The 22,760-nt window shown below is 50.5% G+C and overlaps 2 protein-coding genes and 1 long non-coding RNA gene across 3 annotated transcripts in view; 1 reads left to right on the top strand and 2 right to left on the bottom strand.

The window, feature by feature from the left end:
• Positions 1–1,103: 1,103 nt before the first annotated feature.
• Positions 1,104–7,262, bottom strand: Tpp1 (tripeptidyl peptidase 1). The gene is made up of 13 exons (XM_005341119.5): positions 7,138–7,262; positions 6,950–7,021; positions 6,544–6,683; positions 5,100–5,250; positions 4,782–4,909; positions 4,466–4,644; positions 4,165–4,363; positions 3,826–4,014; positions 3,498–3,567; positions 2,916–3,036; positions 2,654–2,812; positions 2,359–2,484; positions 1,104–2,192 (listed from the first exon to the last, which is right to left on the bottom strand). The coding sequence occupies exons 1-13, from the start codon at positions 7,179–7,181 to the stop codon at positions 2,052–2,054; spliced, it is 1,719 nt and encodes a 572-aa protein (XP_005341176.1). The 5' UTR covers positions 7,182–7,262; the 3' UTR covers positions 1,104–2,051.
• Positions 6,543–22,760, bottom strand: part of Dchs1 (dachsous cadherin-related 1) — a 34,698-nt gene continuing 18,480 nt past the window's right edge. Inside the window, exons 3-23 of the mRNA XM_078046565.1 lie at positions 20,562–20,750; positions 20,237–20,468; positions 19,872–20,108; positions 18,548–19,573; positions 18,126–18,319; positions 17,746–17,842; positions 17,493–17,650; positions 16,428–17,292; positions 16,095–16,334; positions 15,880–16,005; positions 15,042–15,251; positions 13,270–14,148; positions 13,033–13,146; positions 12,666–12,877; positions 12,422–12,576; positions 12,095–12,225; positions 11,695–11,978; positions 11,270–11,408; positions 7,138–10,952; positions 6,950–7,021; positions 6,543–6,683 (exon numbers count right to left, since the gene is read on the bottom strand). Of these exons, the coding sequence (XP_077902691.1) occupies positions 8,347–10,952; positions 11,270–11,408; positions 11,695–11,978; positions 12,095–12,225; positions 12,422–12,576; positions 12,666–12,877; positions 13,033–13,146; positions 13,270–14,148; positions 15,042–15,251; positions 15,880–16,005; positions 16,095–16,334; positions 16,428–17,292; positions 17,493–17,650; positions 17,746–17,842; positions 18,126–18,319; positions 18,548–19,573; positions 19,872–20,108; positions 20,237–20,468; positions 20,562–20,750 (8,094 nt within the window). The 3' untranslated portion in view covers positions 6,543–6,683; positions 6,950–7,021; positions 7,138–8,346. The remainder of the gene's footprint in view (positions 6,684–6,949; positions 7,022–7,137; positions 10,953–11,269; positions 11,409–11,694; positions 11,979–12,094; positions 12,226–12,421; positions 12,577–12,665; positions 12,878–13,032; positions 13,147–13,269; positions 14,149–15,041; positions 15,252–15,879; positions 16,006–16,094; positions 16,335–16,427; positions 17,293–17,492; positions 17,651–17,745; positions 17,843–18,125; positions 18,320–18,547; positions 19,574–19,871; positions 20,109–20,236; positions 20,469–20,561; positions 20,751–22,760) is intronic.
• Positions 18,266–22,760, top strand: part of LOC144377116 (uncharacterized) — a 52,863-nt gene continuing 48,368 nt past the window's right edge. Inside the window, exon 1 of the long non-coding RNA XR_013437777.1 lies at positions 18,266–18,378. This is a non-coding gene — a long non-coding RNA (uncharacterized LOC144377116). The remainder of the gene's footprint in view (positions 18,379–22,760) is intronic.

The following is a 22,760-nucleotide window of genomic DNA, read 5'->3' as shown; positions in this document are numbered from 1 at the left end:
TAATAAGTTTTCTGCCATAGCCTGGACCTCTAACAATTTACTTAACAGTCTTTCGGTTTGTTTTTTACTAGATTCTAATCTACTATAAAGGTAACGTAACCCAATAAGGTAGGATAGAAGAAAGCCAAAACAGAATGAAACAGAAACGGAGAGGAGAAAAATGATTATATCAATTTTTTCTTTCTCAGGGCCGAATAACTTAAAACCTTGAGCCAACCATTTTTCCCAATTCGCCTGAAAAAATTGTAAGGCTAGAGAGCCTGAAATAAAAGCAGAATAAATCAAAACAAAAATACCCATTCTGTCGCCTTTCCTTAGGGGCGAGCGATATCACTCACCTATAAATTTTGGGCGTTCCCCGTACAAGGGCCACCAAAATGCTGCAGGCTGGACGGCGGGGCCCGCGTGAGCCTTGGCTCCGCTTCTGCCCGCTGCTGTTTTCACCTGCTGCCTTCCTGCTGGGCGCTTTCGCGGGTCGCTGTCAGTGCACGCCGGCTTGCGATGCTGCAATCCGGCTGAGCACAAAAACACAAGCCAGATGGAACTGAAACAAAGTTTTATTTTGTGAGAGGCCGTGTGCGTCCCCCTAACAAGCCGGTCCACACACCCACACACGTGTGTCCCTACCGGACCCGGGGGGCTCCACTTCCCCCGGAACACCCTCCTACCATCCTTCCCCAACCAATGGGAACTCTCCAGGAGTCTTGTAACTTGAGTCCCCAAATGGGCCTAAGTGAACAGTAGGAGCCCAATTTCCATATGAATGTAATACTTTGCAGTGGCTCCTAGCAAGGATCAAATCTTTTTCCAATCAAGCCAGAAACCTAAGTCCCTTGACTCTCATTTTCTTCATTGCCCACCGCCCACTACCTTAACATCATCCAGTAATCTTCAAAGCATTTCTATCAGGTAAATGGCTTCATGGGATTTGTTTTTCACTCTAGAAGGTGGAATAGGGATGTACAAAAGTAAGGAAACTATTTTTACAAGGGTTTTCTGTAATTTAGAGGAGAAAGAATATGGCTTCAAGCTAATATATTAGCAGTGGGGATGGAAAGAGAAAAATAAATTCAGATGTTCTTAAGAAATATAATTGGAAGGACTTTTGCATCGATAAAGATATATTTAAGAGGTAATATCAGTAGGACATGTTGATTTAAGGTAGTTGGGGGATGAAGAAAATGAGAGTCAAGAGACATGGGTTTCTGGCTTGATTGGAAAAAGTATAGTATCATTTACCAAGAAGAAACAAAAGATGGACTAGTTTGAGGTTGCGTGAAAGGAGATGAAGTTTCAAGTATTGCATATCTTACATTTGAGTATCAATCATTACTGGATAGAAAATCTTATTTAGTGAGATGGGGATAGCTATAGATGCTAGTAATTTGTTCCAGGAGACAATGATTAAAATGATAAGAGCCAAAGACTAAGAATGGAACAATGAAGAATACCAGTATTCCAAGAGGAAGCAGAGCAGGTGAAGCTGTGAAGGAGGAAGACAAGAGTGGTAAGAGAAGTTATGCACTAGAAGTTAAAGAAAGGGAATAAGTGGGCAACTATAATGGAAAAACCATCAAGGAAAGATTGAGTAGTTTGCACTGGATGAAGAAGCAAGTAGGCCATTGTTTTTTAGCATCAGGGGAGGAAAGAATAAAAGATGAGAGCAGAGGTCTTATTGCAGTGAATTGAGGAGCAAACATGAAGTGGTGGTCATCAGATCTGAGCCTGCTGTAACCAGTAATGACAGACCACGTCCTCACCCTGTATTCACATCTCTGGTTGAAAAGAGGAAGAGGTGAAGGGAAGGGCAGACAAAAATTTCTGGTTATATCATCTTGTTGAGGAATCCCGAGGCAGGAGTAAGGACACCTGAGTATGAAGGTACAGGGTAGGGTGGGGAGTGAAGCCAAGCTCACACAGCATTTCAGAGTTAGGGAGATGAGCTGTTTGCAATTTTTGAGGATTCAGTAGGGCTTCCAAAAAGGCAGAATAAGGAACTGATTCACCAATCATAGGACAGAAGACAAGTCAGCTTTCCTGGCAGGAAAGAGTCAAGGATTGAGTAATGTCTTCAGTAAAGCTGGAAAGTTGGGTGTTCCCCAGCCTGTCACAGGATCCCAGCCAGGGCCAGAGCAGAACCCCTGACCTTCCACTTCTTCATTCAGACAGGACTCATGGCAGCCGTGGGTTACCTAGGGAGGAAGTGGGCATTAGATCTGGGTCTGCTGGTACAAGTACCGACAGACTGAACCTCCTTACCCTGTGTTCAGATATCACCAACTCACAATTACCCCCAAGTTCATCTTGGCCAATCCCATACTCATATGACATCTAGATACCCTTCCCATCCACACTCACATCGAAGAGTCCTGCTCCATGCTGCTGATAGAGCCTTGGGTTGAGAAAGCCAAGAGGGGGGTGGCCACTAAGGATTCTGTGTTCATTTATCAAGGATATGAGTCCCCCAAACACTGGAGTAGAGGCCTGCAAGGTGAAGGTGCAAGTAGTGGTCAGGGTTTCTGAATGATTGGACCTTTGGGGATGAATATTTGAAAGGATTAGTGGTCTCTGATGAATCAGGGGCTCTAGGGGCAAGGTGCTAGAGGTAGGAGGTAGTTACTGAGAGGGCATTTGGAGTAAGGCTGATTCTCACCGAGGTTCCAGAAACCCATGGAATAGGCACACTGTTGCTGACCACCCAGTAGCCATCAGAAAGTGCAGCAACATCTGGGTAGGCACGGCCACTACCATTGAAGTAACTGGATGGTGGCAGGTGAGGGCTAGAGTTCAGGAACTGGACTACAGCTTCCTCCTGAAAAGCACTTCTGAGTAAGTACTTACCTGTAGCTTGCCCATCAGTCTGCTGAACTGAGGATCTCCCAACCTCTTATCTCTCCACACAAACATGCATGTACCTGGTATGAAGGCCGTGGGAACACGTTGCTGAAGCCACCACCACTGATATAGTCAACTATCTCATTTGTGACACGGAAAGGATTCTGGAAGGAAGTGCCTCCTACTGTGGTAACATAGGGGCTAAGGGAGAAGACAGCATTCAGATAATACAGGACCTCCAAGTTGTGTGGATGAGTAAGCATGGCCTAAATCTTGTTGGAGAGACTAGACTCTATGGGAAGCATGTACACATGCCTCAAGGCATGGTCTGAGCTGACAAGATATATATATATATACACACACACACACACACACACACACACACATACACACACACACTTTTCTCTAGAGAACACTCAACTTAATCTGCCACTAAAATGCCTAGGGACTGAGGAAGAGGAACCACTGGGAGCTGTGTCCCACTCAGGAGACTTGAGGCCTAGAACCTATAGGAAGAAGAGAGGGAGTGCAGCAATCAGGACAGGTTAAACTGAAGGCTGAGCGATAGGAACACCTGATGGAATTAAGGTAAAGGTGCTAAATCACAAGGTCACAGGTGAAAGATATGTGATCACAGGTAAATGGTAGTTTGGAGTAGTTACCTGGAGGCCGGGAAACTAGGACGAAACTGGTGTCTTCCAGAGACAGACCAACACCCAGCTCCACTGTCACCTAACAGATAGACAAATTTGGAACCTATATTAGTTGGTCAGAGCTTGGTATGTAGGTTCAGGTGCTAGGGAGGAAATCTATTTATCAGCTCTTACTGCAAAAGGTCAGAATTTAGAGGTTATGTCATTGGTCTCTGTTGAGGTTCTGAGTTCAGATTATGAGTCAGAGATCAGGTTCAGTGGTCATAGGGGTGGGGGATCAAAGCTCCCAAGTTTGGTGGGTTGGGATAGAATGTCTAAGTTTAGTGTAGGAGTTCACCTGAAGCAAAGAGCAGGGTAAGACCCCGGCTGGCAGCCTTCATGAGCTCGGTGTTGACCCTCTGGATGTAGGCACTGCTGAGGGAGTCTTCATCATCACCATAGCTTACAGTATGCACATGTGGCAAGGATGACTCATTACTGAGCAGGAGGAGCCACTGCAAGAAGGGCTCCTGTGCCTCATGCCGTCCTGGATTTTTTTTTTTTTTGAGAGGTGGGCACAAAGGTAGTCATTGGGGGTTTGTCAGGATCTCTTTAGCTCATGGCATTCCCTTGTCAAAGCAGGGATCAACAACCACCTCCAACCCACTTCCCCACCAGGTGGTCCTCTTAGCAGTACCAGGGCTACTGTAGACCCATGTGGAGATATTGGCACCAGCACTCATCAGGTATTGAACATCCAGACTGGCCTCGATCCCTGCCCGGCCTCGGCCCTGTTTGCCAACCACTCGGGCTACTGATGTCTGGTGTGCAAAGTTGCCACCAAAGAGGTGCATGAACTCAGCAAGATCTGAGTCATGGAAGTACTGCTCCAGAAACTATGGAAGGAGTCATAGCAGGAATCATGAGTTAGAAAGTGGTAAGACACTGAAGACACCTTGGGGAGGCTGGGGGAACCCTGGGCTCTCTGCTTGGCTCACCTGGGCACAGGCCTGGCTGTTGTTGGTGGTGCCAGAGCCCACATCTTGTGCTGTCAGGTTGTATCGCTCACGAATCACGGATGGAGTCACTCCAAAGTGCAAGCCAACGCTTCCTGCCACTTGCGGCTTGGGGCGTTGCCTCAGGGATGATGTAGGGGGAAAGCGGTGTAGTCCCCCCACTGTGGAAAGGGGTCAGGTTGAGATCTTATAGACTTCAATACTCATTTTGTCCCTGAGCACCTCCACTCAAACCCCATCTAAACTTCTCAGCCCCTGGATCTGCTTGCCCCAACCCCACCAACGCCACTGGGTTTACCAAAATCCACATGAGAGGCCAAGGCCTGAGGGAGCTGGTAGGGACGTAGGGACCTTACAACATGGATCTTTGCTGGTCCCCCCACATAACGATGAAACTCAGCCCCAGGGAGCAGCAGCTCTGCCTGTCTGGAGGTCAGAGATCAGAAAACAGAAGTCAGAAAACACAGAACAGAGCACCACTGGGCAATCAGTCATTATTTCCTCATGCATTAACCACTACTCACAAGCTCTAAGAAACTCTCAACTCCCTCCCTTTGGAGTTTCTAGTCTCCCTGGGACAACTGATGCTTTCCAAGGGGCAATCATTCTCTCTCACCGGACACTTAGCCAGCAAGTCAGAAAGTCCTGTGTGGTCACTGAATTGCAGTTCCGGGCTCCAGCTGCCAAAAGCCATTTTTTGACTGTGTGGAGGGTAAGTGGTGATGGCCGGACCAGCTCAGCCACATCTTCTATGGTTAGATATTTTCCTGCAGATATTCAAAGAGGGGCTTGCTTTCATGGATTTTCCAAGCTGTCTTTTTGAACCCCAAACAATAAACACCAGGACTTTCCAGGGAGGGCTGTGCAGGTGCTGGGTATATTTAGGGGCCAGGGGAAGAAATGTCTGGAAAGACTTGTAATGCTATGGTCACAAAATACAGATTTACCCTAAAGACCAGTAGGTTGCAAATGATGCACCACAGCATGTATATCCATGATCATGAAAAGCAAATGAGATTAATATAAGTTTTCTATTTTATCTCCAATAAAAGTTTCCAAAACTTTTGGAGCCAATCATAACATCTAATTTACCTCTTGTCACCATACTTGTTGATTTTAAGCTTAACATGATGGAAACCACTATTTCCTACATAAAGCCACACACATTAGTACTCCCCTCTCAGGTGATCTGAGACCCCCCCTCTCACTTCCACTCTTCACACATACACATTGTCCCCTTGCCATCAAAGACTTTAACTAGAGAAAAGGATACAATCCAGTGGTTGGAAAGACTTTTTTTGTGTGTGTGAGTACAATAGGTAGTACAGTGGGACTGAGGTAGAGGGGAAAAAAGACTGCAGACCAATCATGGGGCTGGGCAGTTGTCCAGAAGAAAGAATAAACAATAGAGTTGGAAGCAATGAGAGATGACCAAATGTGGATTAACTTAAAGATAATTTAAGAGTTGAAATTGGCAGCCTTGGTGTCTGAGGAGGAAATGGGAGTGGATTTAAGCAAGGGGAGAGGAACTTGAGTTGATGAGCACTTACGGATAATGGGTTCTATTTCATTTATCTGGTAAGTAACAGAATTTAAATCTAGAGCTGATCATAAAGTCTGTACCTTTAACCTTATCCATTTTTTTTGTCTTTAGACTGAGGAAAACAGGTGGAACGTGGGGGAAGAATGTTACTTTGGTAGTACAGTTAAGTTCTAATTCACTTTTTTATAAAAAACTCCTGAACTGGGCTGGGGATGTGGCTCAAGCGGTAGCGCGCTTGCCTGGCATATGTGCGGCCCGGGTTCGATTCTCAGCACCACATACAAGCAAAGATGTTGTGTCTGCCAATAACTAAAAAATAAATATTAAAAAAAAAAAAAAAAAAAAAAAAAAAAAAAAAAAACTCCTGAATGATAGTCACTGCCATTCATCTGCCCTATATCACTCCCCTGTCAGGCACAAGGAGCATGACCCTGATGTGATTTATACCATCTCATGCCCTGCCCAGCCCTGTGTCTTTCACTGCATTCCACTTTGTGCCCTGGTTCCCAACATGCACCGTAGCGAGGAGAGCCAGGATCCGACACAGCCTGTACCAACTCCGAGAGTCTCTCCAGATTCTGCTGTCTCAAAGCAAAGGTGAGACTCAGCTCTTCCTCAGGGTCCACAGGGCCCAGGGACACCCAGCCTGGGGGCAACCTGCAAGGTCAGGGGACAGGTTAGGATGTGGAGGGGATATATGGGTGGGTTGGGGAAGGTTCTGGATTAGGGGCTGAGACTTTGGGTATGATCTCAGAAGTGGATAAGGATCACAGAAGATGAATGACAAACTAAGCCTGGGAAACTGGGGTATGGAGGCTATAGAGGTAGAAGGAGCTGGTTTGAGAGTGAGGGATGCTAAGACCAGGACAGTGGGTGCAGAACAGGGCATTCAGAAGGAGACAATCAGTGTTAGGTCAACTCACGTCCTTCGCTGGTCAGGCTCCGGGCTGTAACTACCTTTGCTGGCGACGATGAGGGCAAGGAGCCCTAGGAGGCTGCGGGGGACGGCAGGTGGGTTTCAGTGGTAGCTTTACTGTCATTATATTCCCACCCTCCAACACGTACTCTTTCCAACATGATCCCCTTCACTCCGGCCCCCCTAATTTCTCACCAGGTTCTGAGTCCCATTCCGCCTTTCTGCAGATATGCTGTCATGTGACAGATCACATGGGCCCCATCTTCCAGGGCCACCACCTCCCTGCCTAGTAACTAGTGACGATGAAGGCTTCTTCCTCTCAAATGGTCCTGAATGCTGGGAAGGGGTGGAGCTACCATTAAGATTTCCTCTCTCTGCATAGTTTAGCACAGCTCCCCACCTGCTGCCTAAGTCCGCCCCGCCTCCAAGGAATCATCACCAGGGAGTGGTTCTGGAGGCGTACAGACATGGGTTATTCCCAGCTATTTGATTAAGAGAAATAACTCCTTAGAACTTAGGTTTCTACATTTACAATAGAGACTATCATAAAAAGTGATTTGCCTTGTAGGGTTACAGTGAAAATTTATTCTGAGATAAAACAGCAAATTGCCAAGCAGAGCCTGACTCAACAGATGTGAGGTCTTAAGCTCCAAGAAGGAATCACTTCACTTGGCTACTCCTTTTTTTATGGGGTGGATACTGGGGAACCTAGGGCTGCTTTACCGCTGAGCTACATCCCCAGTCTTTTTATTTATTTATTTTTTTAACAGTGTCTTGCTAAGTTGCTAAAGCTGGCCTCAAACTTGCATTCCTCCTATCTTGGTTGGCCTCTTGCCCACATTAGAGGGAAAGCACTGTAGACAGATATGATTGTCAGTCTCAGGCTAGGCTCTTGAGCTCCTGGTATAATCCCCATCCTAGATATCCACATATCCATAATAGGTGCCTTCCAATCATCCCCACAGAACAGAGCCAGAGGCTGGATACAAACTGCAGTTTATTAAGGCTCCAGAGTGAGAATTGGCACTTGTTCTGGGTAGGGGCAGGGGTGTCAAAGAAACCCAAAGGAGCTGGGCCCAAACAGGTTAGAGGGACCTTCCCCATTTCCCTACCCCCCCAATAAATAAAAGTCTTGCTCCATCTCAGGGTGCTGGCACAGGGCAGGAAGTCCTCATTGAGGAGAACCAAGGGCTGCTGCCTCCTTCATATTCCTCCCCACACTGGACCTGACTGGGATGAATGTGGGACCTGCCCCTACTGAAGAATTTGGGATGGAGAGCTGGGGCTTGACAGTGGCCTCCCTGTGGCCAGTCATGGTCCGAGGCTGCCCATGGCAGGCTCAGTGTGGGGCCTGCATTGGGGACACTGTGCGCATCCCAGGTCGGGGCCCAGCCTGGGCCACAGCTAGATGTGCAGCTCCGTGTCATCAGGTGGCTCCAGGCCAGACTCTGTGCTGAGTGCTGAAGCTGAGGGGCCCTGGGCCACCCCAAATGGGGAGACAACAGGTGAGCGAGCAGCCAGAGGAGACAGCGAGGGTGAGAAGCTGGGGGACATGGCAGCTGAAGACAAAGAGCCTTCGTGGCTGATGGGAGAGCGGTGAGAGGACGGTGGGAAGATGGCCCGTGCTGCAGCTGTGCTTGCAGGTTTGGGGGGCACAGACTTGGCTCCTGGGTGGGCCACAGCAGTGATGAGGGGTGGTGGGTCAATACGGGGAGCAGGGGGACATGGCCGTGCTTCATCCTTGAGCCGAGCAATCTCTGTGAAGACACTGGCCAGTGGTTGGAACTGAGGGCACCAGCTCAGCAGGTAGTCCCAGTTATAGCTGCCACGAAGCTCCTCCTCGCCAGCCACAATGGCGGTCAGTGCACCTGCCACACATGGTTTGCCATCTGCTGGGAAGCCATAGTCCCCAGTGGGTGCGGGGCTCAGGCCACAGCCCCCCAGAAAGGCTGTGGCAGTGGCTGGGGGTCCCTCCTCTCGGTACAAAGTGGCTCCTGCACCTGGCAGCAGCAGCCCTGCCTTTCGACCCTTATACCAGGTATCAGGGGCAGGTGGCTCACAGGATGTGTCACTCAGTCCATCTGCATCCTGCTGGATGCCTGAGTCAGGGCCCCGGGCAGCCAGGGAGGAGGCTACACTGGCCACACGGGGAAACTCGTTGATCATGCGTATCTCATCATCTTCTGCAGCCTCTGCTGAACCTCGGCCACTTGAGTGTGAAGGATCCAGGGAGCCACCACGAGGGTAAGGTCCACCAGCTCCTGGCCCACCATAGCTGGGGAGAGTCTGGTGATACAGGTGCTCTGATGGTGGTGGGCTGGGAGGATCCCGGCCCAGCTTCTGCAGGGAGCCACTGGCTAGGGGTGCTGCCTGTGACATTGGACCAGGGGCCGCATCAGCCTTCCGGCTGCGGGCCCGAACAAGTCCTAGGACCAGGGCTGCCAGTGCAAGCACCACCACAACTCCCAAGGAGGCTGCCACAGCCCCCACCAATAGTAGGTTAAGGTCAGGTGCCAGGCCTAGTGCAGTGTGAGTGATATCTACAGTCACAGGTACAGTGGCACTTCTGGAACCAGGCAGAGGCCCCCGTGCAACTACCTCCAGCCTTAGCTCCCGTGGTGCTTCACGCCGGGTCCGGCCCCCACCCCCAGAGGTGGTTGTTCCACTGCCTGGTGCCTGACTGTCCACCCGCAGGTACAGGGCACCTGTAGTCTGGTTGATACCAAAATAGGGGGAAGAGGTGGCAAGGGAATACAGCACCAGGCCATCAGCACCCCCGTCCTCATCTGTGGCCTGCACATGACCCAGGCTGTGACCACGCTGGGCACCTTCTGGCACTTGGAAGTGGAAAGCTGGAGCCAAGAATACTGGGTCATACTCATCCTCTCCAGTCACTAGCACTGACACAGTGACAGAAGCTGAGAGATTCCCAGCATCAGCAGCACCCACCAGCAGCCGGAAACTTCCTGTGTGCTCATAGTCAAAGGGCACTCGTGCCCGCAATTCCCCTGTAGAGCTGTTGAGCGCAAAAGCCTCACGACCCCCAGGCCCAGCCTCTAGCAGGCTATAGCGGAGCTTCCCAAAAGCCCCAGCATCCCCATCAATTGCATGCAGAGTGGTCACGAGAGTGCCTGGAGGCTGGTTCTCAGCCAGGCTGGTGCTGAGCAAGTTCAGTGGGAAGGATGGGCCATGGTCATTCACATCCTGGACCTCAATTGTCACTGGTGCCAAAGCAAAGTGTGCTCCAGCAGGGTCAGCAGCCTGCACTACAAGCTGATGGCGAGCCTGGGTCTCACAGTCCAGGGGGAGGGCCAATCGCAAGGTGCCAGAGCTCTCATCCAGTTCAAAGAGCCCCAAAGGGTCACCTGAACTGAGGGTAAAATGCACAAGGCCATGAGGGCCAGGGTCAGCATCAGAAGCCTCCATGTGCAGCAGCTCAGCTCCAACAGGTATGTCCTCAGGTACTGTCACGTGGTAGGATGCTCGGGTAAAGACAGGTGGGTTATCATTGACATCCAGCACAGTAACGGTCACTGGCACAACTGAACTGCGTGGTGGCTGCCCCCGGTCAGCTGCAGTCACAGTTAGATTGTACTGTGTGAGGCTTTCAAAGTCTAGAGGCTCAAGCAACACTAGGCAGCCTAGTGCCTGGGGGCCTGGTCCAATGCCCTCTCCAGCCTCGGCCAGCCGGGATTCCAGATGAAATACTCGGCCCCGGTTTCCACTAATGATGCTATAGTCCACAGTGGCATGAGTGCGGCTTCTGTCAGCATCTGTGGCCTCCAGGGTGAGCAGTGTGGAACCAGGGGGTAGATCTTCAGTCACAGCCACACGGTAATGTGGCAATGTGAAGCTTGGGGCATGGTCATTTTGGTCCTGTAGCTGCACATGTACTGTGGCTCGTGCTGCTCGGCCTGGAGTCCCATGGTCTCGGGCTTCCAGAACCACATCCACCACTCCTGGCCCCTCATGGCCCAAAGCCACTGTTCCTACTGTTGTGAACAAAGTTCCTGAGATGAGAAGGGAGGGAAAAGAAATAGTCATTCAGCAGTGGCTGTGTGTGATCAGCTTGGGAAGTCAGACTCCAGGCAATGGCCTGTGTGCTGGGAGAGTATGGAATGGCCTCATGGATTCAAAGCTCAGGGAATGGCTTCTAGACAAGCAGTCAGGGCAGGGCTTATCATATTAAAGACAGAAGGAAGAAATATTCTCCCTAGGTCAGAGATCTAGGAATCAAGATTTTGAGTAATAAGTTCTAGGAGTGAGGTCCAAATGTGGCCCAATATTGTCAAAGATAAAGGAGTTACATTCTGGGGAAGACACGCACCATTGTTGGGATCAACACTGAAGCCTTCAGCAGGGGAAGCCAGATGGTAGGAGATGTGACCATTGGCACCGGAGTCACGGTCAGTGGCAGAAACAGAGAGAATGGCACTGCCTGGGGGAGTGTGCTCAAGCAGCATTACCTGGGGTGTGAGAAAACGTGTTCATGGCCAAGCTGCCATGCTTGATGTCCATTATGGCTTGGAGCCCATACTCCTTAATATTTGAATGAGAACTGCCCACCTTCTCCCCTTTCTGGCCACAGGATGTAGAAGTTCACACAACCTGGAAGGCTTTTCTGAGATGGGACCCTCCCATTCCAAGGTAACTCCAACATCCAGCCCACTCCAACCACTTCTAGCTCCGTCACATCCCTCCAACAGGAACAATTTCTGGCCCAGTTGTGGGTACATCCAGGGGAGTTGGTACCTGGTAGAGGCTCTGTGAGAAGGTAGGTGCATTGTCATTGACATCCTCCACAAGCACTGTGAGGTTGGCATGGCCCTCGTGAGGTCCATCATGAGCCAGCAGCTGAAGATGGTAGTAGTCACACTGCTCAAAGTCCAAGGGACCCGTGAGGGAGACACGGCCTCCATAGCGGCCAATACTGAAAGGATCCTGAGGCCCAGATGGACTTAACACATACCACAGCACTGGTCCAGAATCCACATCATTCCCTGTTACCTGTGCAATCTCTGAGCCCAATAGTGCATCTGCAATATATGGGACGAGGTTGTTTTGACAGGGTTCCAAGCAACCCTGGAACTGCAGGATGAGAATTAATGCCTCTCAGCCACCCCTTTATACCTCTTGTTTTACCAGCCCTTACCTTCAGACACTCGGAGCTCCCAAGGCTGGGGGATAGTGGGGCGATTGTCATTGGAATCGATGACCATCACCGTCAGGGTAGCTGAACCCACAAGGGCAGGGCTTCCTCTGTCTGTGGCCATCAGTACAAGCCTGGACACAGAGCACAATCAAGGAGCAGGGTCTGGGTATAGAAGGGGACCCTGCAAAGGGCTAGGAGAACTCAGGAAAGAGCTGGGTTCTGGGGGAATTCATGGGGTGGCCTAGGGACAGAGAGGGATTCAAGGCAGGAATTGGAAACTAGACAGACCTAGGATGGGGTCTTGGGTCCATAGGGGCCAGGCCTTACCGTGCTTCAGCCCAGATCTCACGGTCCAGGATGGCTGTGGTAGTAATAGTGCCTGTGGCTGGGTCTACATGGAATAAACCCCGTGCTGGCTGGGATGCAGCCAGACTATAGGAGATCTGTCCTCCAGAGCCTTGATCCAGATCATCTGCCTCCACCTGGTGAGTGTAGGAGGTTGCTGGCATTGGCTTGGCCACAAACAAATATGACCAGCCCTTGCCCCCTAACTTCCTATCACTCTCCACACCTGCAGCAAGGGCCCCTCCAAAGGCCGGGACTCTGGCAGGAAAGCCACATAATGGGGCCTCAGGAAACGGGGAGCATTGTCATTGGCATCTTGAAGGGTCAGGGTCAGCACAGAGAAGGCAAAGGCTCCTCCACTCTCTGCCTGTAGGACTAATCGCAGTCGTGGATTTGTCTCAAAGTCCAATCCTTCTGCTGAGCGAACTGTGATGGCTCCTGTTGGGAGGAAACTGCATCAGTCACAGCCACTTTCCTTGCCTGGAGCCTCACCCTTAATCCAGGGCAACTCCTTTCACATTAAAGCCTTCTCTGGCCCAAAGAACCTATTTCTCAGGAGGCTGTTCCCTTAGAGCCCTTGCTCCCCTCCTTACCTGTACTAGGCTGGATAGAGAATATTCCTTTCTCATTCCCACTGAGAATGCTATAGGTGATGGGTCCATTTGAGCCCCCTGCATGGACAGCCTTGGGGGAAATAATAGGAGTCCCTGTAGAGAGGATGAGAGAGGATAGTATCAGTTGGACTGTGAGTACTAGGGGGGTTTGGGAGACATTTTCAATGAGTAAACCATCCAAGGATACAAATCTGGGACACATGGCTAGGCACCTACCTATGGGTGCATTCTCACGAAGTGTAGCTTCACTACTAGCCCGGGGAAAGCGGGGTCCACGCTCAGACTCCCCCTGCAGTCCAACAACGACCACACCAGTGGCAGAGCGAGCTGGACGACCAAGGTCAGTAGCCACAATGAAGAGGACACGATCTTGGGGACTCAGAGATACAGGAGAACGGGCTACCCGGATTTCACCAGTGTAAGAGTCCACAGTAGTACCAGGAGGCGGTGTGCCTGACAGCCGGTACAGAATGGAGGCATTGGCACCAGCATCACGATCTTCAGCTCGTAGTGTGGCCAGAGCCAGAGTTGGAGTATTAAGGCTAGGGCCTGGGCGAGGTAGGCGCAGACGCAGAGGGCTAGTGGGGAAAGTGGGTGCATGATCATTGACATCACGCACTGTGATGGTGATAGGCACTGTTGTGCTCAAGGGCCCAGCAGCTGCACCATCCACTGCACTCACAGAAAAGGCATAGCTGGGACAGTGTTCTCTGTCCAGGGCTGTGGCTGTGCGAAGTTCCCCAGAAGTAGGCTCCAGCAGGAAAGCTCCTGCTGTACCTGAACCCAAGTAGTAGGTCACATGACCATTGGCCCCAGCATCAGGGTCATGAGCTTGTAGTTGCAGCAACAGGGTCCCTGCAGGTGCATCCTCAGGCACCTCTACAGAGTAGGCAGGCACAGGAAAGGCTGGGGCATGGTCATTGGCATCCAGCACTGTTACTGTCACAAGTACAGTGGCACTGAGAGCTGGCTGGCCTCCATCCCGGGCCTCTATCCGCAGCTGGAACACTGGCTCCACCTCCCGGTCTAGTGGCCTCAAGGTGCCAAATTCCCCAGAGGCAACATCTAGGGTAAAGGCTCCTGATGGGTCCCCATCTGCAGAGAAGGGTATATACACATAATCATGCATGTCTCATTTCATGGGGATGGTGGTGGTTTATAAGCAACAGCAGAAGGAAATACAGGGGTTGGAAATGGGATGGGAGAAAGACAAAGATCAGAAATAAAAACAGTAAAGCAAGATACTATCAAGCAGTTGTTATCACTTACAGTGTGGTCTTGGAATTCCTAGGAATCCCCTGAGGCTCCTTCATATACATAAGGTCAAACTACTTTCATAAAAATTACATGCCTTTTTCATTCTCATCTCACAGATATACATACAGGAGTCTACAGATGCTACATGGCATAATGACATCATCACTTGGTTAATGAAATGTGTGCTTATGTATTGTTGTACATAACTTATAGAATAGGGAGAAAGTTTAGGGTATGAATATGTGTATTTTTAGAGATTCAGTTTATATGGCTACCTTCTGAAGTTCTACCTATAACCTCTGCAACTTCATCATTGTCCAACAAATTGCTATTTAAAATTGTAACATTCCGTTGTGCACTTCAGTACACTTCAGTGGCTTTTTTCTCAAGGATACCTAAAAATTGTGTAAGTTTTAACATCTAACACAATAAATATTGATATGATCCACATAAAAATCCTTTAAGGTTCTCAAAAATTAATTCCTGGGACCAAAAACTTGAGAACCACTGTTATAAGAGACAAACAGAAAGATAAACACAGAGACAAAAAGGGAGCTAAGGAGCTAGAAAGGCATAGAGATACCCAGATACACTGATATAAGCATGAAAGAAAAAGTGGGAGACAGAGAAGAAAGGAGACACAGAAAAACTGACTGAAACTGTCAGTGGCTAGCAAGGAGCAAGAATCAGGCTAGTGAGTGCCGAGTCAGTGCATATAGGATAATTCTCACCAAGGATCCGGTACTGCAGCTGCCCATTGGCTCCTACATCTGGATCGGAGGCCCTCAGCATGGTAAGAGTCTGGGGGTCTTGGCCCTCAGGTATTTCCAAGTACAGGTGGACATTCCCAAAGGTTGGAGCATGGTCATTCTCATCCTCTACAGCCACTCTTACTGTGACATGAGTTAACAGAGGGGGCGAACCCCTATCCCGAGCATATACTGTGGGCAAGCAAAATTAATGAGGTCTAGTCTGTCCCCATCCTGTGGTGAAATCAATACCACACAGTGTTCATACATGTTTACCAATACACACATAAATTACACACACAAACCAGAAATCATCTATTTCTATACACACACTAGGCCCACATATATACATGCATAGCATACATGTGCAAGAATATGTTCTTTTCCTTCCCAACTCCCAAGTTTGATACATACAAGATGTATCTTGAATTAGTGGTGCTGCGACAGAAAAGACACTGAGGTATTGAAAGATCCAGACTCAAGTTCCAGTCCTGCCATTTCCAAGATATGTTAGCTTAAGCAAGTCACCTGACCACTCTAATACTCAATATCAATATGCTTCAAGCTGTTAAATGGATGCAGTATAATTTGAGGGAGGCCTAGAAGGCAGAGCTGTGACAATATGCATTTGAGAATTTATATGATCACAGTGATGACAGCCTAGTAGTCAGTTTACCATGTAAATTTCCTAACTCCAGACTCCTCAGAAAAGTCCCAAACTATAACAAGCTGTGCTGTAACACAGAAATCTCTAAAGTACTTTGGGTGTTTTGTCCATGTTTACAGCACCTCTGGCTCTTGGGGTCCTGTTAAAGTGTACCTGTCAGGTTGATCTCCTCCTGCTCCTCTCGATCCAGGGCCCGAAGGGTAGTGAGCACGCCAGTGTTTGGGTCCAGAGAGAAGCTTTCACCAGAAATGCCTCCATAAGTCACTTGGCCATTGGCCCCTGAGGAAGACAGCATGGAGGGTGATCAGAGGGTAAATATACTCTTCATTCCCTCCATCCCTCTCACAATTCATCAGCCCAGTTCTTACCTAGATCAGGGTCGGTTGCTCGCAGAGTTAGCAGAGATGTGCCAGCTGGGCTATTCTCACGCAAGAGAACGCTGTACTCCTGCTGCTCAAAAATAGGTGCCTCATCATTGACATCAACGACACTGACAGTCAGGAGCTGAGTGGAGGAGCGTGGAGGGGAGCCGTGATCTGAAGCCACCACAGTCAGAATGTGCTCAGCTCTCTGCTCCCGGTCGAGAGGTCGTACCACAGACAGCGCTCCTAGGTAGGCAGTAAGACAGGTTTGGTAGCAACCTCAACATTCCCTCCACACTAGAACCCTTCTCGTCCTCACCCCCTAGGCACAACTCTCACCAGTGCTGGAGTGTAGCCGGAAGTGGCCATCCCCACCAGCTGCCAGGCGATAGGATACGCGTGCCGCCTCTCCTAGGTCTGGATCCCTGGCTACCACATGTAGTGCTGCGGGTCCGGGAGGCTGATCCTCTGGTAGGCGCACACGTGAGGGCGAAGCGAAGACTGGAGCGTTGTCATTTTCATCTGTGACAAAGACGCGCGCAGAAACGCGCGCTGCTCGGCGGCGGCTGGCGTTGGTTGGCCGGTCGGTGGCCTCTACCAGCAGTAGGATCGCAGGTGTGGTCTCCCGGTCCAGGCCGCGCGGAGCGGTGAGCGCTCCGGTGCGCGCATCCAGGCGAAGAGGCGGCACTGGCGGCTCCTGGCGTAGCAGGCGGTAGCGCACTTCGCTGTTGGGGCCCGGGCCGTCGGCGTCGGATGCGCGGAAAGTGTACAGCGCCGCCCCGGGCTCTGGGTTCTCCGGCAGCGCCAAAGCCAAAGGATCCCGGGCAAAGGCGGGGGCGTGTTCGTTCTCGTCCTGCACGCGCACCTGAACTCTCAGCAGCCGCGCGCCCGCGCCTCCCGGCCCCTCCGCGCGCACTGTGAGCGCACGCCAAGCTGGGCCCGCCTCGAAGTCCAAAGGCCGCGCCAGGTACAAACGTCCCGAGGCTGCGTCCAACGCGAACGTGCCCTCAGGATCGGCGCCGCCTACCAGCGTGTAGGTGAGTGCGCCTACACCAGCTGACTCTGAGGGCGCTACTGAGCCCAACAGGGATCCCGGGAGAAGCCCCTCAGCCGCCGTCACCGTCAGCACCACAGGCACTGGCACTGTTGGGTCAGGCTCTGCAAGATCCGGGGGCGGCTCGGCAACACGAACAGAGGAAAGCACCTGTTGTGTAACAGAGGGGAGATGGAATCAGAAGGGCTCATATTAAAGAAAGTCTGCACTGGCTCCTTGGTAGTAGGTTAGGATGGTTAGAATAGCTTTACAAGAGGGCCCAAGGACCCCCAAGAAGCTAGAACTACCGAAGAGGGGCCCACAGAGCAGGTATGGGGAAGCCGGTAGACAGTAGGGAAGGGGAGCCATACCTGCACAAGCAGTTGGAGGCTGGCACTCCGAGGAGGGCTGCCTTGGTCATGAGCAGTCAACGTTAACACATAGTGGGGCCGTTCTGCTCGGATCAGGGAAGCTGCAGTGAGCAGCTCCCCTGAGTGAGGGTGCAGAGAGAAGAGCTCTGAGCCAGGACCTGGAGACAAGGCAGAGCAAGAATGAGGGTTTGGGGCCATGAGCATATGCCATCACTCATCAACTCCCTTTACCCCACCCCACCCCACCCCATACCAGTTAGGGTGTACAAGATGGTCCCATTCTCCCCCTCATCGGGATCCTTGGCCTGCAGAGTTGTTACAAGTGTTCCTGGAGGCACTCGGTCTGGAACCTACAGAGACAAAACTTATTATCTCCTTCCTGTTTTTGAGAAAACTCAGAATCAAGTTCCCCTCACCAGTGTGTAGGCAGAGCCCCTCTTTTGCTCTCATGCCTGTTGCAGGAGGCAATCTCTCTTACCCTACAGTTCTATGGATTATGTGGCTGCAGTATAATCTGAGGGAGGCCTAGAGGGCAGAGCTGTGACGATATTGAGAATTTGTACAATCACAGTGATGACAGCACCCCACTCCCTCTCACACTTCTTCAGGACAGGGTCCTGACACTACACATACCTGTATAGGGAGGCCCCCACCAGCAGCCCCTGAAGCCTGCAGGAAGGTGGGACTGTTGTCATTGAGGTCAAGCACTGCAATGTGCACGGTGCCTGTGGTGCTACGGGGTGGACTCCCCCCATCCTGCACCTGCACCAGGAGCTGGTAGCTGCTCTGCTGCTCCCGGTCCAGAGTTTGGAGTGTGGTCACTTCTCCTGGGAATGCAGGATGGAGATCACATATGAGACAGTGATATGTAGCCTGAGGACTACAGGTAAGACCCTGGGGTTGGGGCGTGTGGGAGGGAAGGCAGGGACTAAATTCCAGGCTGACTCCTGGTCTGAATGGCCAGGATCTAGGTTGGGAATTGAGGATCCTTTCTGGGTGTTTATCAGTCTGGGGATGAGGCTGAGGAGTCTCAGAATTTGAGTCCCAGTGCTTACCAGTCTGGGGGTGGATACGGAAGGCCTTGCTGTCCTCTGACAGCTGTCGCAGGCTGTAGGTCAGACGTCCATTAGGTCCGGAGTCTCGGTCAGTGGCAAAAACCCGGCCCACACTGGTCCCTGGGGACTGGTTCTCAGCCACAGCCAGGAAGGTGGGCTCTTCAGACAAGCGGGGACTGTGATCATTCTGGTTGAGTATGCTGACCCTCACGGTGGCTGTGCCTGTCTGTTGCCCCAGCTCAGCTTTGGATCCAGATACTGCCATTACCTTCAGTGTGTATAACTCCTGGGTTTCAGGGTCCAGTGCTGCCCGTACCCACAGCCACCCACTCTGTGGCTCCAGGCCAAAGGGACTACTTGTTCCATCTGCTGCAAGGTGATAGGTGATAGGGCTTCCATCTGGTGCCTGAGCCTGCACTTGTAAGACCTGTGTTCCAGGGGCGGTGCCAGAGGGCAGGTCCACACGGTAGACAGAGCTGTCAAATCGGGGAGCCACACCACGGGTCCCCAAGTCCTGTACCACCACCCTAAGTCGAAAGTGGCTATTGCGTGGTGGGGAGCCCCCATCCCGGGCCTCTAGTTCCAGCTCATGGGCTGGCCCCCCTGGGGGCCCCAGAGGTCCTATAAGCCGTACATGACCTGTGGTAGGGTCCACGGTGAAGGCCCCATCACCTCCAGCAAGCAAGGTAAAGGTGACTCTACTGTTAACACCTGAATCAGGATCCAGAGCCCGCAGGGTATAGATGGGAGTCCCTAGGGCAGTGTTTGGTGGCAGCAATACCGTGTCTTCAGGTGTAGGAAAGGCAGGGGAGTTGTCATTCACATCATCCAGTAGTACCCGTACCCGAGCTACTGTGAAAGCTGGGGGCACTCCACTGCCTGCTCGTACTTCCAGCTCCAACACTGGTCCCAGAAGCTCCCGGTCCAGAGGGCGAAGTGTTTGTAACAGCCCTGAGGCCGAATCTAGGGAGAAGAGTCCCCGGGGATCCCCGCCTGATAAGGCAAGGGTCACAGGCCCCAAGCGACCTAAGGAGGAGGAGAGAAGGGTCAGGAAAGAGATCAGGGGGGCACCTGTTGAGTCAGCTCCCAGACTCTAATCCCAAGAAGAGTTGAGTGGTACCCACACGTATATTTTTCAAAGTATTAAAAGAGAGGCAGGCACTGGCAGAGAAGTTGATTGGCACTAAGGTGGTATTCATGTTCCATAATGTTTATTATTGGGGCTATCTATAGTATGATACTGTAGGGCACCTTGAGATGGTGTTAGAGGTCTATACTGGGATATCTGAATGTGGCACCAAGTGCGTATAATGCTAAATCATACCTGGTGGGTTGTGTGCCTGGACTATGCCCACACTGGTACCTGGTGCCACATCCTCTGGCACAGAAAAAACATACTGTAGTTGCTCAAATATTGGTGGTGTGGGGGTTCCAGGCACAATGCTGATGTTGACTCGGGCACTGGGTTCTGCCTGTAGGCCACCTCCATCCTGGGCTCCAATCTCCAGTTGTACCACAGAATTAGCCCGTCTGGCCAAAGGCCAGGCTACTGTCAACAACCCTAAAGAAGGGATAGAATCAGAGATATATAAGGGAAAGAATAGGGAAGTGTTTTGGAAGGGAAAGCAATACAACATTTACTGGGGAGAGGAGCCTGGGGCCAGGTCCTGGTAATGGGAGGATCCTTACCTGAGTGCTCATCCAAGGCAAAAAGTGGGGGGCTATTACCAGCCAAGATGTGATAGGAAAGTCGCCCATGGGGTCCCTGGTCAGGGTCGTGGGCACGCACTCTTAGCACAGCTGTGCCTGGTGTACTCTGAGCACTCAGACTGGCAGCATACTCCCATGGATAAAACTGAGGTGGGTTGTCGTTCTCGTCTGACACAAACACCTTCACATATACCATGGACTTGAGGCCTCCCTGGTGGGACATGCAACCATAGGTCAGGTGGGCCCTGCCTGGCCCTGGTGAGTGCTCTACTCCACTTTCCCTTCCTAAGGTCTGCCTACTCACCCCATCCACAGCTGTCACTGTGAAGTCAAAGCTTGAGGGCCCCTGATCACGGTCCAGGGTCCGGGTTGTGCACACATCACCACTATGGGCATCAATGCGGAACGGGGGAGGCCCAGAGGCCCCAAGTCCAGCACCCAAAGAATAGGAGAGGAGGCCAAATGGGCCGCTGTCAACATCGGTGGCTGTCACCTGAGGAGAGGATAGGGTGAGTGAGGCCCCATTTTTTTGACCAGAAGAAGGTAAGTGGACCAAAACCTGTTCCCAGCCCAGACCTCACCACTTGGTAGGTTCCTGAGAGTCTCTGGTCACAACTCTTTTGTTAAATGGTCAATATATAACCTTGTTTTATGTGTGTTTCTGTTTAAAAACAATTTATTAACATTAAACTCACAGCCATTAACACTATAACTATACCTGAATAAACTTTTTTTTAAATTAACTTTTCTAGTTGTAGTTGGACACAATAGCTTTATTCCATTCATTTAGTTTTATGTGGTGCTGAGGATCAAACCCAGGGCTCCACACGTGCTAGGCGAGTGCTCTACCGCTGAGCCACAATCCCAGCCCCTGCCTGAATAAACTTATCTAACACATGCATTTTCTCTGTAAGGCACATCAAAGCTTTCTTATGCCTAGGAATACTAGATAGTACTCCAGCACTATGCCTAGAGAGCATTTGGAATAGCAAACACCCACACACACTCTCTCTCTCTCTCTCATACACACAACCACACACACACACACACACACACACACAAAGTAGCATTAATTAGAAATCAAAAAGTAGATGTGTTTTTGAGGTCTAACTTATACAGGAGCTAAAACAAAAGGCAAAGCATCACTTTTTCAAACTCAGCTGGGTATGTGCATATTGGGTGACTCAAATTTTTCATTGTTCTGCACATGTCTGAGAATGACTGCAAAAGGGCTCCAAGTATTGATTTTTGGAGTTACAAATATATTTTAGAGAATGTGAGTTTGCAAATAACAAGGACCAACTGTACCTACAAAGATAAGTGCTGAGGGCTGGAACCTCAAATTTCACACAGAAATTAATAACCCTCACCAAATGTCCTAATCTCCCTGAACGGAGAACTGACCAACCCATATAATTATTAAGATTGAAATTATGAGTCTAATCTTTATTGAGTTGATCATTACACAATGAGATCTGATGTCACTATAGGGTCTGCTCCATGGATTTATCCATGTGGCTCATGCACCTTTTGCCTATGATAGGGCCAAATACACAATAGGTGCCCTATGTGTATTCGTTGATTGAGAAAATGGACATTCTGATAGACTGCATTGTAACAAAACCTCCTTTCATACTAAGTTTTTTACACTGGGTCCACATTAGGCCCTCAATAGTGAGTTAGCTGGTGCTGACTGCTGCAGGCTATGACAAAGTGCTCTTTGTGAGTAGAAGGACCTCAGGGTCATGATATGCTGCAAAAGGAAGATGGAGCGTTCCCTTTCTCAGCCAGAAAATGTGCTCAGAGAGAAAGCTGGCCAAGGATTACTGATTGTTGCCCAGGCCCCGAAAGAAGTGATCTGTGCCATTGTTTACTTTCCTGGAGACACTAAGACCCTGCTACAGCTGAACCCTGGAAACAGTTCCTACTCTAACTGTGGCTGTGGGCCCGGATATCCCAGGAGACAGACTTCCCCCTGCATCAATCCCTGTGGGCAGCAGGACAGCTGTGGCACCATCTTTAGAAGCTGTTAAAGACCTTTGCCCTCTGACTCGCAGCAGGAAGAAAGCAATAAACAGTGGTCAGGGGAAGTTGTCAGGAAGTGACCCCCAAAGGCACAGGGGCATTGACTGGAAATGACCAAGGCAAAAGTGAATTTCCTGACCTGTACAGTTCCTGCTTGGAGGTTTCACAGCAAACACAATCTCCTTTTACAGTGGGTTCTCAGCTCAGCTTCTCAGTCCAACCTTGGTCAGCTCCCTCTCCCATGCTGCCCCAATTGCTGTAATAAACCTCACTCCTCTCCTCTGTCTCCACCCAATCCCTGGCTCTTTACCAGATGCACTGTTTCAAGAAGAAAGACCCTTATATGTGAACTCTCTCAAATTCCTACTAGATTCTTAACTCACTGCATCTGTCCATCCTGACCTCCTTTCTAGGTGCATTTCCTACTTTGATTTCTGGACACTATATTCTCCTCCTCCTTTTCTCACTGTTTCACCAT

The sequence above is a fragment of the Ictidomys tridecemlineatus genome, chromosome 4 (genome assembly GCF_052094955.1).
Source record: "Ictidomys tridecemlineatus isolate mIctTri1 chromosome 4, mIctTri1.hap1, whole genome shotgun sequence".
Lineage (NCBI taxonomy): Eukaryota > Metazoa > Chordata > Mammalia > Rodentia > Sciuridae > Ictidomys > Ictidomys tridecemlineatus.
Note: the sequence above shows the minus strand (reverse complement) of the source record. Positions and strands in the feature narration are given on the sequence as shown.